At 37.6% G+C, this 13,863-nt stretch overlaps 1 protein-coding gene across 1 annotated transcript in view; it reads right to left on the bottom strand.

Moving 5' to 3' along the window:
• TAF4B (TATA-box binding protein associated factor 4b) overlaps nucleotides 1-13,863 on the bottom strand; it is a 67,328-nt gene that overhangs the window by 47,261 nt on the left and 6,204 nt on the right. The window contains exons 2-6 of the mRNA XM_062568143.1: nucleotides 9,271-9,419; nucleotides 8,424-8,528; nucleotides 3,981-4,148; nucleotides 3,761-3,883; nucleotides 1,385-1,474 (exon numbers count right to left, since the gene is read on the bottom strand). Of these exons, the coding sequence (XP_062424127.1) occupies nucleotides 1,385-1,474; nucleotides 3,761-3,883; nucleotides 3,981-4,148; nucleotides 8,424-8,528; nucleotides 9,271-9,419 (635 nt within the window). The remainder of the gene's footprint in view (nucleotides 1-1,384; nucleotides 1,475-3,760; nucleotides 3,884-3,980; nucleotides 4,149-8,423; nucleotides 8,529-9,270; nucleotides 9,420-13,863) is intronic.

Here is a 13,863-nt window from a genome sequence, read left to right as displayed (position 1 = left end):
AACAATATTTCTAATGCACAGTTGTCTGTTGACCAAAGTATCTAATCATTCCCCCCGAGCTTACAAAACAAAAGCAAAGCCCAAGTTCTTTAACTGATTCTATGCTGCTTATAAATCTGCACTTCGTAAACACAAACTGAAAACATCTGCCTGTTTGATAATGGCCATGAAGATCACCATCTCTCCATATCTTTATAATCTATCTTCTCAACAGATGTGACAGCAGTGTCAACAAGCAAGGAAGGAATTCAAGAGTAAAATTTTCTTATAGAAACTTCATTTCTTGAAAAATCAAATCTGCTGGCCTGCTATTTATAATGTGTGTATTTGTAGCATTTCTGAATTTCACAACTGTGCATTCCTATCCCATTTTTTAGCCAGCATTCAGAACCAGATATCCTCAGTACTTCTTTAGTGGTAAATGCCAAGTACTCCATGATGGCCCATGGAGACAAAATTGTTCTCTTGACCCATGGCAAGCTACTGGGAAAGCATTTAGAAGGCTGCCATTCTAACAAGACAAAAACAAAAAAAAATCATCCCTTACTTGAACAGATAATAGTCATCTACAGTAATTCTACCATGTGGTAACATGCAGTGTTATATGTATGGTAAAATACAAAGAAAGAGGACAAGCTCCAGAAAAACTATACCAGGTTTGCCAGAGATCCATCAAGCTGAAGAGTAGAGTGCATAACACTTACCTAAATATGTCTGATTTTTTCATGTTTTTACTGAGATTTACAGCTTGCTGCACGAGATGCTCATTTTTATTTTGATTGTCAATAAATCACATTCTACTATGTGATTTAAAAAGTTAGGACAGCATTTTTATTTACATGATTTGCTTGAATGGAGGTACAGTTATCTCCCTCCTCTCTTAAGTTGCAAAAGTCATGTCAGACATTTTCTTGGGAAGAGGGTGTTTTTTCCTGCCTACAGTTAAGCACAAACTAGAAAATAAAGAAGCTACCTAAAGCTAGTATTCAAGGATAAATTTTGCATAATTTCTATTTATAAGCATTATACACCTTTAATTCAGTTAGGTATTAGAAGAATTTAAAATAGCTGCAGTTTTGATAAGAAAGAGGTCATTTTACTGGAGCTACTCTACTGTTACTGTAAGGTAAGACCAGATTCCAACAAAGTAGTTTCCAGTAATGGTATTAGTCTCCAACCTGTGAATACAGATAAAATTACTCCTCTAAAACATCACACAAATATCTCCACCTTTCAATGAGCTGAGGTCACAAAAGATAAGTTTAAGTATGATTTCTTCAACCAATTTGAACATAACTATTTGAATACTCCTCCACTCCTTTCCTTTTCCCTTCCGGTCCTGCTAACCCCATTGAATACTACATATCCACAATCAAACACTTACCTTGAGAAAAGGAACTAAATATGGTTGTGGAGAAGACTTGAGTTCTATATATAGCTTTTTTGTAAATTCTTCTGGTTCTATTTTTGCTTCCTAAGAAAAAAAGCATAATTACAGTGACAAGGTACTAAATATGAATCATTTATTTTTGCAGGTATATTAACAACTCATGGAAGTTTAAATTACTGAAATTGAACAACTTCATGATATCTGACACTTTTTTCCCTTCCCATATTTTTAACCAAAAGGTTTTAGCTTGGAATGATGTTGTAATTCAGATATGGTATTAAAGAATCAAATTCCTTTCTTAAACTACAAGCAGTTAATATATTTATAAGGATAATTGCTCAAATGCCCGTTCACTGAAGTGAATAAATAGAAAAAAATTCATAAGTAGCATTGATCCTTCTGAGGATCCTTCACTGATCCTTTATTTTTATGCAGAAATACTTAAAATCCAACATAAGAGGACTTTTTAACTGTAAAAGTAGTTATCTACATAAAGATCAAAATGTGAAGAGGTCAGGAGACAAGAGAAAACTCAAGTAATTTTCGTAAAACAATTTAGTCTAATGCACAAATGGCATAATAAAGCAGAATACTTAATACCTTCTTTCTAAAGCAGGAAAAAAACAAGCAAGATCACTTCTGCATACCATTAAGGCAACAGTCTGCAGGTTGCAAAACACCATCTTCTTCCTTAATGCTTTGTTCTCTGCCCCAATACAAACACCTATTCAGTGGTTTGGGAGGGTTAAGAAACCATCCCAGATTGCAATGTCCTTACTTACAAACATTACTATCATATCACCTGAACTAGATGGGATGTACCCCCAGATACTGATCCCATCCTCACCCAAAGGGGTGCAATGGTGGGGCTGAGACTATGTTATTAAATCACTAAGAGTTTAAGGTTTTGCCACTTAGCTGCTGCAGGGTCACCAAGAATGGTACCTCCTTCAAGAAGGTAAAAAACAAAAGGGGGAGGAACCTTAGCTAGAATCTCTCCTTCTGCAGAGAAATTCTTCCTTTCACCCATATTATCCTTTAGAATTACTGTTCCAAGGAGCTATGTACTCAGAACAGTGTTTAAGGACTATATATTCATTGGCTTACCAAAACATGCCACAGCTCTATCTAGTCATTTGACCTGCTGGCGTGTTCTGTCTGAGGTATGGATACAGGTCACTGAGGTCTACAAACTCACTGATACAGATGCAGCAATCTGGTACTCTGTGTTAGTGCATGCAAGGTGCTTGACACCTGCTTTATAAAACACTATCTTAAGGACCATTTTACTTCACAGCTGCCATTTACTTGTTTCCCTCATGCATACAAAACATTTATTTTGCATTTACATCACAAACACATATTGAGTGCTAGAGGCGCAGCTTTTTTAAAATTCTGTAAAAAGCAAATAAATGCATGATTCAATGATATACACCTGGTAAGGGCTGTTCTTAAAAAGTACTCTAAGCACAAGTAGGAATAATTCTGATATTGTCCAAGAGAAGGTATATAATACAGCATGGACATGAAAGCAGAAGAAGAGGAAGAAGAGAACAGCATATTTCTGCAAGGCTGTATCTTAAGACATACTGCTCCCTGAGGTAACACTTCTGTCTACAATGCACTTTTCTATAACAAAAAAGAAACCAATCAGTCTGTCAGTACCATCAGCAAAGCTATCTCCCTTTTGCAGCACATAGCCTTCTGCTAAGGTGGAATAAAAAAGGAGCAGGTCAAATGTCAAGCAGTAGTATAGGAGAAAATGCTAGCAGAAAACCCAGCTGGGCCTGGGTTCAGCACTAGGTGTCTAGAAGCCAACTAGAAGGAGAAATACATCACAGAGGGTTGGCAGACACCAACTTACTTTCTCCATCACGTTGTATACAGATAATAGCTTGCTTCACTGGAGCTTCAAATTGTCAACTTTTAAGTCAACTCCATCTTAAGAGTGCAACAGCAGTTTGGACTCAGCACCGCACTACAACCTCCTGAACAGCAAGGGTTTCATTCTGACTCAAAACTACACTACTGTTATTAAAAAAAGAAAAGCAAAGCAGCTGAGACCCATAAGTTGTGTAAACCATCAGCTCTTTCTATTATCAATTATGTACAAGTATAAAATTAAAGAGGAACGGGAGTGGGGATGACACAGGCAAGGAAGTATAGTAACTAGTTAAAATGTATGTTATAGTGTAAGATTTAAAGAGTCAGGTGTATTCTACCCAAAATCAAGGGTAGAATCAAGGGTAAACAACAATCAGTATGTTGTTTAAAGAACAACATATAAGCAGAAAGACATGGAACAAAACTAAAAGTCAATATGTCACAAATTGATAAACAAAGTTTTGTCATTAGTGTGAAGAGTCTCACCAACAGATTTTGCACCAGAGTCTTCACATTCTGCCCCATTTCAGGGGCTTGAGGTCCACTAGATGCCAGTTTTATTAGCGTAGCAAGAAAATTCCTGCATTTCTTCACATTCTCTAGCATTTCCTAGTGCGAAAATAAAAAGACTGTTAGATCTTCCATTGGCTCTCCAACCTCTGATAAATATAGAAAATGTTAATTTTTAATTAAACTTTTTTCTTACTGCAGAAGTGTTGGTCTGTGCTACTGTTGTGCCCTCTGCTTTCACAGAAACTGTCTTTTGGGAGGTTGACTGTGCAGGTGGTCCTGTAACTGGAAGTTTTACAGGTGTTCCAGTACTTGAAGGCTTTACAGCAGTAACTGTAGTAACACTAGCTGTTGCAGCTGCTGGCTAAAAGGAAAAATTAACACTTTTTAAATCAAACACTAACTTGAACAAACATACAGTATTCTGCTAGCGTATAAAGCATCATCATCTCTCCGCTCTCCAAATTACCAAGCTATTTACAATATAGCTAAACTATTTCCATCTTTGCTTTTAAAGACGGTATTCAATTGCTTTAATGAATGCTCTATTTAATATAATAAAGGTAGAGAACCACCACAGCCATAATTAATTGGTTCTATTTGGGGGGGGGGGGGGGGGGCAAAAAAGGTTCACCCACTCTGGAATAACTACTTCCAGCTTCCACTGGAAAGAGAGATAGGTAAACTTATTTGAAGAAAGCAATACCATAACTTTGCCAGACTTCTGCAGTCTAGGATTAATCAATTTTGGACAACACTAAGCCAACTGATGCTGCTCTGGAGAGATACAGCCTCAAGAGATTATATACCTCCCTCTGAAATAACTTAACCTCCTCTCCCAATTGCAATAACTCTCATGTTTCCTATCACACAGCCACCAGGCAAGAAACATGCATTGTGTCCACTTTGGAGATGCACACGTGCCAAGCAAAAGCAGCCAGCTGGGCAAAAAACACCTAATGAACAAGTTTTTCCTGCCTTTCGCTCCACATGGGCACCAATTTGAATCATTCCCAGACACAAGACTTCACAAGATTTAGTTATTTGATACTTTCACCTCTTTCAAATCTAAATAAAATTTATCAGCAGATTCAGAAGTTCCAGAACCTGGAAAGGAATGAAGGTTTGGGAAATAACAAGAATACAGTTGCCTTTCTCTTTTACAAACCAGGCTAAAGATGAGCATAGTTTAAAATATATATATACACACACACATATATGTGTGTATATATATACACATATATGTATATATACACACACTAAAAATGAGTATTTCTACTTCAGACTTTGAAGAAAAAAATCCCCCAGTTCTTTTGATACAAAACCAGAATACCAAATATGAGTAATATTTTGCCACTAAAATACCTCACAACTTTCAAACTCTATTTGATAGAAAAAAGCTAAAGACTGAAGCTGTAGGATATCAAAATAAGCAAAATGGTTAACACAAACTGAAGTTAGATGTTATTTTGTTCCTGCCTTTCCACTACCACTTCAAAAAAAAAAAAAAACAACCTAGTTTTGCAGGCCAAATTCTAGATTCAGATCTGTGCAGCACTATTTCACTGACTCCTACTATATTCAAATATTGCAGTTTAGTCCAATAATCACAAATTAATTCATGATAATTTCATTACTCAAAAATAACACACAAGAGAGCCCAACTCATCCTATCACAAATAAAACAAAAACACAGTTGGACAGTCTGTAGAATATCAAAGTGTTTCTGAATTTTTCCAGACAGGGAAAATTAGTGAGCAAACATTTAAAATTAGCACAAAACTCAAGCACTTTTGTCACTTCTCTCCCCCCCACCCCAAGGTAGGTCCACCCCACAGCTCACAAGCTGCTGCCAGCTTGATGTGAAAGAGGCAGGCAGCTACCAGAAAGCACTCCAGCTTAGGCTCCCACTGTTGGTAACACTTTAATAGCTCTCTGCAGGATCTTTGCCACCACGACTGCTTCTTCCAAGGATGAAGCTCAACTGCTCTAAGACCACAGCAAAGCAAACTGGGCACAAGAATCCCACCAACAGATGGTAGGGAGGGAGACTGCAGGAGACAGAGCACAAAACTGTCAAGTTGCAATGCTTTGGGCTTTAAAAACTGAAAACATGAGGTTTGTTGGAGCTGATCTCTTGCGATTCCCACTATGTTTACACATCAAGGTCAGAACAGAATTTTATCAGCTGAGGGAGGGAACAACAGGAAGTCTGCTGGACCCTTTTCCCAGGAAGACAGATATATGGGAATCAGCCTTCTATCACCTGCCCTCAACCTTTTTCACTACTGAAAATTCTCATTCTCACTTCAAGCAACAGAGAAACAGTCACAACAAAAATGGCATTAATCCTGCATATTTAGAAGTAATTTCAAGAGAAGAGCTTTGCATCTAAATGAAAGTGCCCCAGCATGATGCTAATTAAATACTTTGCAACTTTGTTATCCCATCTGGGAAGAAGAAGAGACAAAATACCTGCACATTTTTATTTATTTATTTATTTTTAACCTTGGAGCTCAAACATGCAAGAATGACAACAAATGGAAATATTTTAGATGAAGAGTCCTTAAGTCAGTAACTAGAGAGTATTGCATAGAATAATGTTCCAAGTTACACTTAGCATAGGATAAGAGAAATGCAACCAAGCTAAGCATTAGTTCCTATTCATTCTCTCACCTTCTGCGATGACATCACATCGCCACACCAACAATCCTTTTCTCTGACCTCAAAATATTGTAATACCAGCAAGTTCTTTTAGGCATCACACATATAACAGCTGCCATAGAAATCAGATCCATGGGCTCTTCCTTTCTTTTCCCAAAGCTTTCCTGCAACCTGTCAGACTAACTTGTTAGCATGCTCCTCACAGCTGTTCCACAAACTACATCCTCCAGAATGAGGAGCGAAGCAGCCTTTTGATAGCAAGATGTATCCATATTGCACCTATTTACACCTTATTGTACAAGACACTTGTGCAGGTATTGCAATCTTCAACAGATTAGGTAGGTTAAGGAAACCAATCACAAAAGTGGTATTAATTTTTCTTAGAATCATATTTCTTGTTTAAAACAAACTATGCTTATTAGAAGTGCTCACGTTTCTATAGCTTAAAAAAGGTTACAGAAAAGGAATATTCTATGTCCATCTCTCTCAATACCTCAAGGGAACACAGGTTGAACTGATTACCTCAAACCAAACTATGACAGCAGAGAAAAACTAAGAAAAAAAGAGCACAGGCAGATGTAAGTTCAAAGAAAAAGGTGAAGTTATTAGCATAACAAACTTCAATCTTTATTACATTTGCTCTGTCTGATGGATAAAACTGCCTGGGTCCTCACAGTCTAATCTTTATCTTCATCATTTCTCCCTAGTTCAAGGGTAGTAGAGTAGATGATAATATTCTTTATACCTTAAAATTCTCTACCTAGAGACCATGAACACATGGTTTTCAAGTACTTCACAATAAAAATGGATAATGAATACAGGTTACTGTTCTTATTAGACACGAATAAGTATGTTCTTTCCATTCTAGGTAAAACAGAAATGTATTTAAAAAATAGGTCTCCAGGTTCTCCCCTTTAACAATATCTGTCTGCAGCAAGAAGGAAGAGAGAGAACATCACAGGCAAAGCTGTAAGTTGCTTTCAGTTGCTAAAGCAGAAGAGCAGCAGGAGAACAAATTTATAAATCAGACTGTTAGTTGTGGCTGTCAGTGAACATATCCTTCGAAGACCCTCAAGGTCAAGAACATACATCCACCATGTTCTGAATGACTGATCCTACTCCTTCATTGAGGGCTTGATCAACAGCTACAGGCAAGTCCCATTCAAGCTCTTTCACAAATGAAAGAAGGACGTACAAGCTAGATTTCTCCTCCAGGTCATGGAGAGGACAGAATATTTTAGCTGGAAAAAGTAGTAGTTTTCCTTAATCATACATGTTTATCTAGAACTCTGGTCCAAGAACAGAAGAATTGGATCTAGGAAAAATCTCGAACACTACAGGTTGCAAGCCTGTGAATTTCCAGCCACTGTCTATTCTCACCCATATCTTTGGAACCTGTCTGTCCAATTCAGTTGCAGAAGAAGTCTTCAGACATCACCTTCCTTCAGGTTTTAATGAGAAAAACAAGAAAAGGAAAGTGAGACACATGAAAAAGAGCTTGGCAGAGGAGAAGGGTGAAGAAAGAGCCCCTTCCACCTGGCAACACTTTGGTTATACTTTTTTCAAAAGGCAGCAGGAAACCTACACAAGACAGTACCATTATGAAGTCTCCAGCCACCAGAAGAGATTCATCTACAGCCTGAAGAAGCTCAATCACAGGGCACAAATGCATAGCAAATCATTCTCAGAACTACTTATTTCACCCAGACATTACACATTGCTCATTACCATTGTACAAGCACTGTACTCATCACTACTTCACTGAGTATAGATCTCACACACTGGCAAAAGTACAATTAAATAACACATTTACAAAAAGAAAGGGACATTGAATAAAGAAATACATTGCAAGGACAAAATTTATTAGCTTAGTGAAAGTCAGATTAGTTATAAATAACAAGAATGCATCCATATAATCTTCAGTTCTCTCCATCACTGGATGTTATTCTAGAGGGATTTAAAGTTTGTCACCTACCTGTATTACAGCAAGTGGCTGAACAGTAGAAGCCACAGAATTTGTTGTTTGCGATATTTTCACAGGAGTAGCTGTTACTTTCTTTAGTAATTGGGTGCCAGAGTTCTTCAAAGAAAGAAGTAATATTGTATGGAGAACAGTTGTCCAACAAGTCAATGATAAAACAGACACTGAAGTTAATACCTACTCTTGTCCAGCATAAATCAGCATAAATCAAGAAACACTCTCTTATAGTAATATACATACCATTTAACCCACATAGTTTAAGCAGTTTTCAAAGCTATTTTTCTACCTTCTACAAGGGAAAAGGGATTAAGACATTTAGACACAATCCCTAATCAAAATGAAAAGGTTAAATGAGCATGCTGTGAAAAACTACATAAATGATTAGATTTTTTGTGCCCTTTCTTATTTTTTGTGATGGCTACATTATCAGAGGGAAACAAGAACCAGCAGAGCACAGAGAAGGAGAAACATCCTAAGGACACAGGAGCCCATTCTCAGATGCTTAGTTAGCATCTGAAAAGCTTCTCATTAGAAGACTGCAAGGTTGCAGTTTCGAGCAATGACAATTTAGGTAGTTTTTAGAACAATTCGCATCATCATCCTAAGAGAAGGACTCCTGGATTAGAGCTATACCGTGTATAACTGCTAGCAGGTTTTTCATACTGAGAAAGCAAAGCGGCATTTATGTGAAAAACAGACTGTTCAGCATGGCAGCATTTAAGAAAGCTTTCAGGTACTTAGTGAACTCAACTTTTTTTTTTTTTTTTTTTGACACTGTTATAACTACATGAAAGAACAGAACATACACCTACTTTAATTTAAAGCTGTTAAGAGTAGTTACCTGTACAGCACATATTCTGACTGCAGGTGTGCTGGTAGGTACAGATGGTCTTACATTCGTGTTACTTTGTGGCTGACTCTGTGCTCGTGCTATTGCTTGTTGAGATACTAGCATTAGCTGGCCATTACCGCTTCTGATAAGAACAGTTCCTGTTGGAGAAAAAAGTCCAGACTTAGAAATTTAATGATACTATTTTTTCCACAAAAGAGGCACACAACATTATTTAAAAACAAGCACGAAATTCACAGTTCTGGGCAATTACAGAAATTGATCTCTTGAAATGACACTAGATTGGCACATGGCTCTTTTGAAAGAATTGAGAACTTGAAATACACATTCATATTCCACTTTTGGTTGCAGCAATTCAGCTAAACTTTTCACAGTTAACCCTCTTATTCCCCAGACTTCTGATACCTCTTTTCCGCCTTGAAACAAAAGCAATGACCCAACACTGAAGTCAACACAGGCACCAAGAACAGACATAGGAGGTGTCTTCTGTCAGAACAAAAAGTTTTAAAGCACTCAAAACCTATGGCTGAAGTTTCATGTGTTATGTAAAGCTGTGAAATGAGAGAGCAGGTAACAGCATTCTTAAAATCCTCAACAGAAACAGACTTGTGCGGCTACCAAGATGCTACTGCAGGAACTAAAGGGAAGACAAGAATCCATTTTCTTCACATTCAAAAAAAATGTGTATGAGAAGCTAGTTTTGCATTCACTAGAAAGTAATTTTTGCCAGTCTAAATATGAAAACAGATCGTGTCTTACGGTCAATCACTATATAGCAACTCCTCAGGAAAAAAATTGAAGAGCTGAACCAGTGAAGTTTCGGTTACTGCCACCCAGCACAGCATTTAAAACACAGAAGAGATGTCTAATCTGTGACCAAAATATCAGCATCAATTGTAGTTACTGAACAGTGTGAGACATCTTCTCAGCACCACAAATGCCCTCTTCGGGGCATCGCTTCCCATTTCCAATCACAAGGAAAGCTTGTTCACAGGATACACAGTTTCATAGTTTTACTAAAGTTGTTTCAGACAACAGGAATCACATTCATATCACTCATGCACTTTGACATTAAGACCTAGGGACAATCCCCTTAGGGTTACGAGGCTGTTCTTATTTTCACATCTCAAACAAAAAATTCAAGTGATTAGCTACTGGCATGGATCAGTTCTTCATGTATATCATTAGAAAACTTGGGCACCTCTTTCAGGTAACAGTCCTTTTACAATGAATTTAGATGTCTATCTCTAGAAATTCCATCTGCTCTGCCAAAAACATCATTTGGGAAGCTATTTATTTTTCCTGACTGCCAGTAAAGACAGTCAAAAGTAGAATTGCTCACTTAAGGAGCTGATTTCTTTCTTCCCTACATACCTACCTTCAGCTGCCATCCTGCAGGAAGGCTAGAATGGAAGGAACTGACGACAGAAACCAAGGCAAGCTTCCTTTGAAGCTAACCAGAAGGAAATAAGTGATAACTTCAACTTAAAGAAATCTCACTGAGGTCTATACCCTTCTCAGACTACTTGTCTTCTCCTATGGAGCAGAAGCTCTAGGACCAATACTTCAGACAGTACTGACCATCTCTCCTGCAAAGCTGGGCAGTGACCACTCACAACACCCTCTAACTTGGCACAGAAGCAGCATGTGTCATGGAAAACTAGAGATCTCCTATTTAAATCTCATTTGCTGCTCAAGCCTGATATACCTAAAAATTTAGTCTGACATGGCTAAAAATTTGTGCTGTCCCAATCCCACCAGGCAAGGAAATCCAGCTTTTTGTAAACTATCTAAGAACCCCATTCAACTTTTCTAAGCTGTAGTCATGTTTAGTTAGCATCCACCACTGGAATCAAGAAACAAAATTTAGGTTAGCAGAAGCAGCAGCTTCCAGACACTCAAGTAATTCAAGAGATGAGTTTCTCCTCATTTTAATTACAGTCAGTAGAACAAAAAACTGTCCCCAGAGAAAGTCACTGCTATGAACGATGACAGAAGACTGTTTATACCACTGCGTGTAAGAACATCTGCTTCAGCTTTACTGTGTTCATGCAATGTTGTCATGAAAACAGCACTGCTGTTCATATAAAATTGTCATCAACTGAAGTTCAGAGTTTCATCCGGCAGTACAGAACACTGACGCATCTCCGTATAAAGGTAAGTTTTACCGTTAAATTTCTATCACACAAGCCAAATCTGAGGACATTTCTGAAGAACTTCCACAAGGAACATCTATGTACCTGAACTGAACAAAATAGCTGTGCTCCTGTGGAGATATACTGTATGTTGCTATATTTGAAGCTTAAATTGTCAAATTAAATCATTACTTTGATTATGTGATTTCCAACACAACTGCTTTAACAAAACAGCTCTTTAGGCTTGCTCTGCCATAGCAGACTGGAGCACTATGAGAAAGTGAAGAAAAGAAGTCTACAAATCACACCTTTCATGTTCGGTTCCTCAGTTACTTAAGGCTGGGTTGCTGTCATCTAAATCAGTCTCAGGATTATCTACAGATAGATGACCTGAGAATCAAGTTCTCTTGGACCTAAGTTACTTCACAAAAGAGCTTTGCCTTCTTGCAAAGGACTCAGCTGATGGCAATGAAACAACACCTTGAAGGAGCTTAAGTGCCATATCCATGCTTTCAGGAGAACTTAGTCCAAAAAGGCATTGAATCTACACGCCAAACCTTCTGGTTTGTTCTGTACTCCCAGTATTCACTGGAGTCATATTCTTTAAACAGCAAGTCAGATGTTTGACACATTGAAGTCATACATAAACCTATATGAACCAGAAGACACGCCAATACTCTGCACATATCATTCCTAGAACACTGTGAGGTATTAAGCTGTTACAGAGAGATCTGAAACTTAGTGTTTAAATTAGGTCTTAATTTTAAATTATGAGATGTTAATGTAACTGTTATCTTGGCAGAGTTCTAAGAGAGGGCAGTATCACCCCTTTAAATCTGTCTCAACTAAGAGCAAGCAGTTCATCCAGATTAGTTTCCCTAGCAGACACTTGTTTTCTGGGTGTTCGCATGGAAATCAACAGAAGATTGTATTCCACTTGATTTCCTCAGGATTTACATGTCTACATGTATGAACATGTTACATGTCCATGGGCACTTTTCACTTATTTCAGATGGGCAAGCAAAGGGCTATATACTGTAAGATTTAACACTGATCTCATCGTTTCAAATGAGATGAAACAACAACAAAAAATCCTTACAAAAGACAGCAAAACTTTCACAGAACTATTAATTTCAGTCTATGCAAATACTGTGGAAACTATCGCCCAAACTGTACATCTGTAAAATGTTTAGGATACAAACCAGATAAAAGCATACTGAATACACTTTCCCCCTTCCACACACACCTTCAGCTGCCTCAAGAAAATACTCTAGTAATAAGTTGCCAAACAATCAGCTGGATCTGGCTTCTTGAGGTTCTGTTTTAACTAAATGGCAACAGTCACTTGGCAAGATGGATGTGAAACAGCCTTCAGGCATTGTGTCAACCAGGGCACACTGCATTATTAATCAAGCCTGAACATAAACATAAGGAACTTTAATTTCCCAGAGACCTCCTAGAAGCAGACAGTACCTACAAATCAAATATAAGCTATGAAAACCAAACACCATCATTACTGTATCATCTGACTGGTCCTAGTTCACGAAATTATCCAGGGAATATCACTATGCCTCACTAGTTCTCTAGGTCTAAGGAAGCCCAGATTTGCTCACTAATAACAGGGGATTTTCATCTCCTGCCCATGTTTTCTCTACTTCAATTGTAATCAGAGACTATTTCTTTGAGACACTGATGGGAAATACCTTTTAGTGGACTTTGCTCCAGATACCTGACAATTTGAGTAACAGGCAGCTTACCTGCATCTATTGTGATCCTTTCCACTTTGCAAATTATGCACATCTATCTTGTGATATCACCATAATTTTCAGAGACTGGTTTCACAAAAAAAAAAAAAAAAAAAACACACAGATGCTTGCAATGACCAGGACAGTACTAATTATTCCTTGATTTTATCTTTCATACTTACCAGAAGCTTTGCAACTTACAGCAAAACTTGCATATGCAACTCTAACATACAGCACTACCCACTGAGCATAGCACAGATTTCTACCACATGACATGACACATTCAGTTCTCTAAACAGACTTAAACTGATATTGCAAGCTACTCAATATAACTGATGAGCTTACATACTTGATCAGTGTCTTTGGGGAAAAAAAAATGAAGTATTTTTGGTATTTTTCCAGCTATCATTTGCGTGTGCTATCTTTACTACTAAATACTAAAGGGTTTTTTAAATACCGCAAAAGCAACAGAAGTTCAAGATCACACTGTCTCTCTTGTAAGGAGTAAAAGAAAGTTTAATATTCACCAGCCAGTTGCTGCAATTCTTCCCAATGCAGTCCAGGTGATTTTAAAATCTAAACAACATTTAGCGTCCCTTTAATTTTACCGAATGTCCTATCTCAATGCTTTACCATTCCAACTGCATTTATCTTTTGCGAAAAAGAAATCAAGAAATTATCATTTAAATCTTAGCAGAAGTTAT

The sequence above is a fragment of the Rhea pennata genome, chromosome 2, assembly GCF_028389875.1.
Source record: "Rhea pennata isolate bPtePen1 chromosome 2, bPtePen1.pri, whole genome shotgun sequence".
NCBI lineage: Eukaryota > Metazoa > Chordata > Aves > Rheiformes > Rheidae > Rhea > Rhea pennata.
The sequence above is the reverse complement of the archived record's forward strand: the minus strand, read 5'-3'. Positions and strand labels throughout refer to the sequence as shown.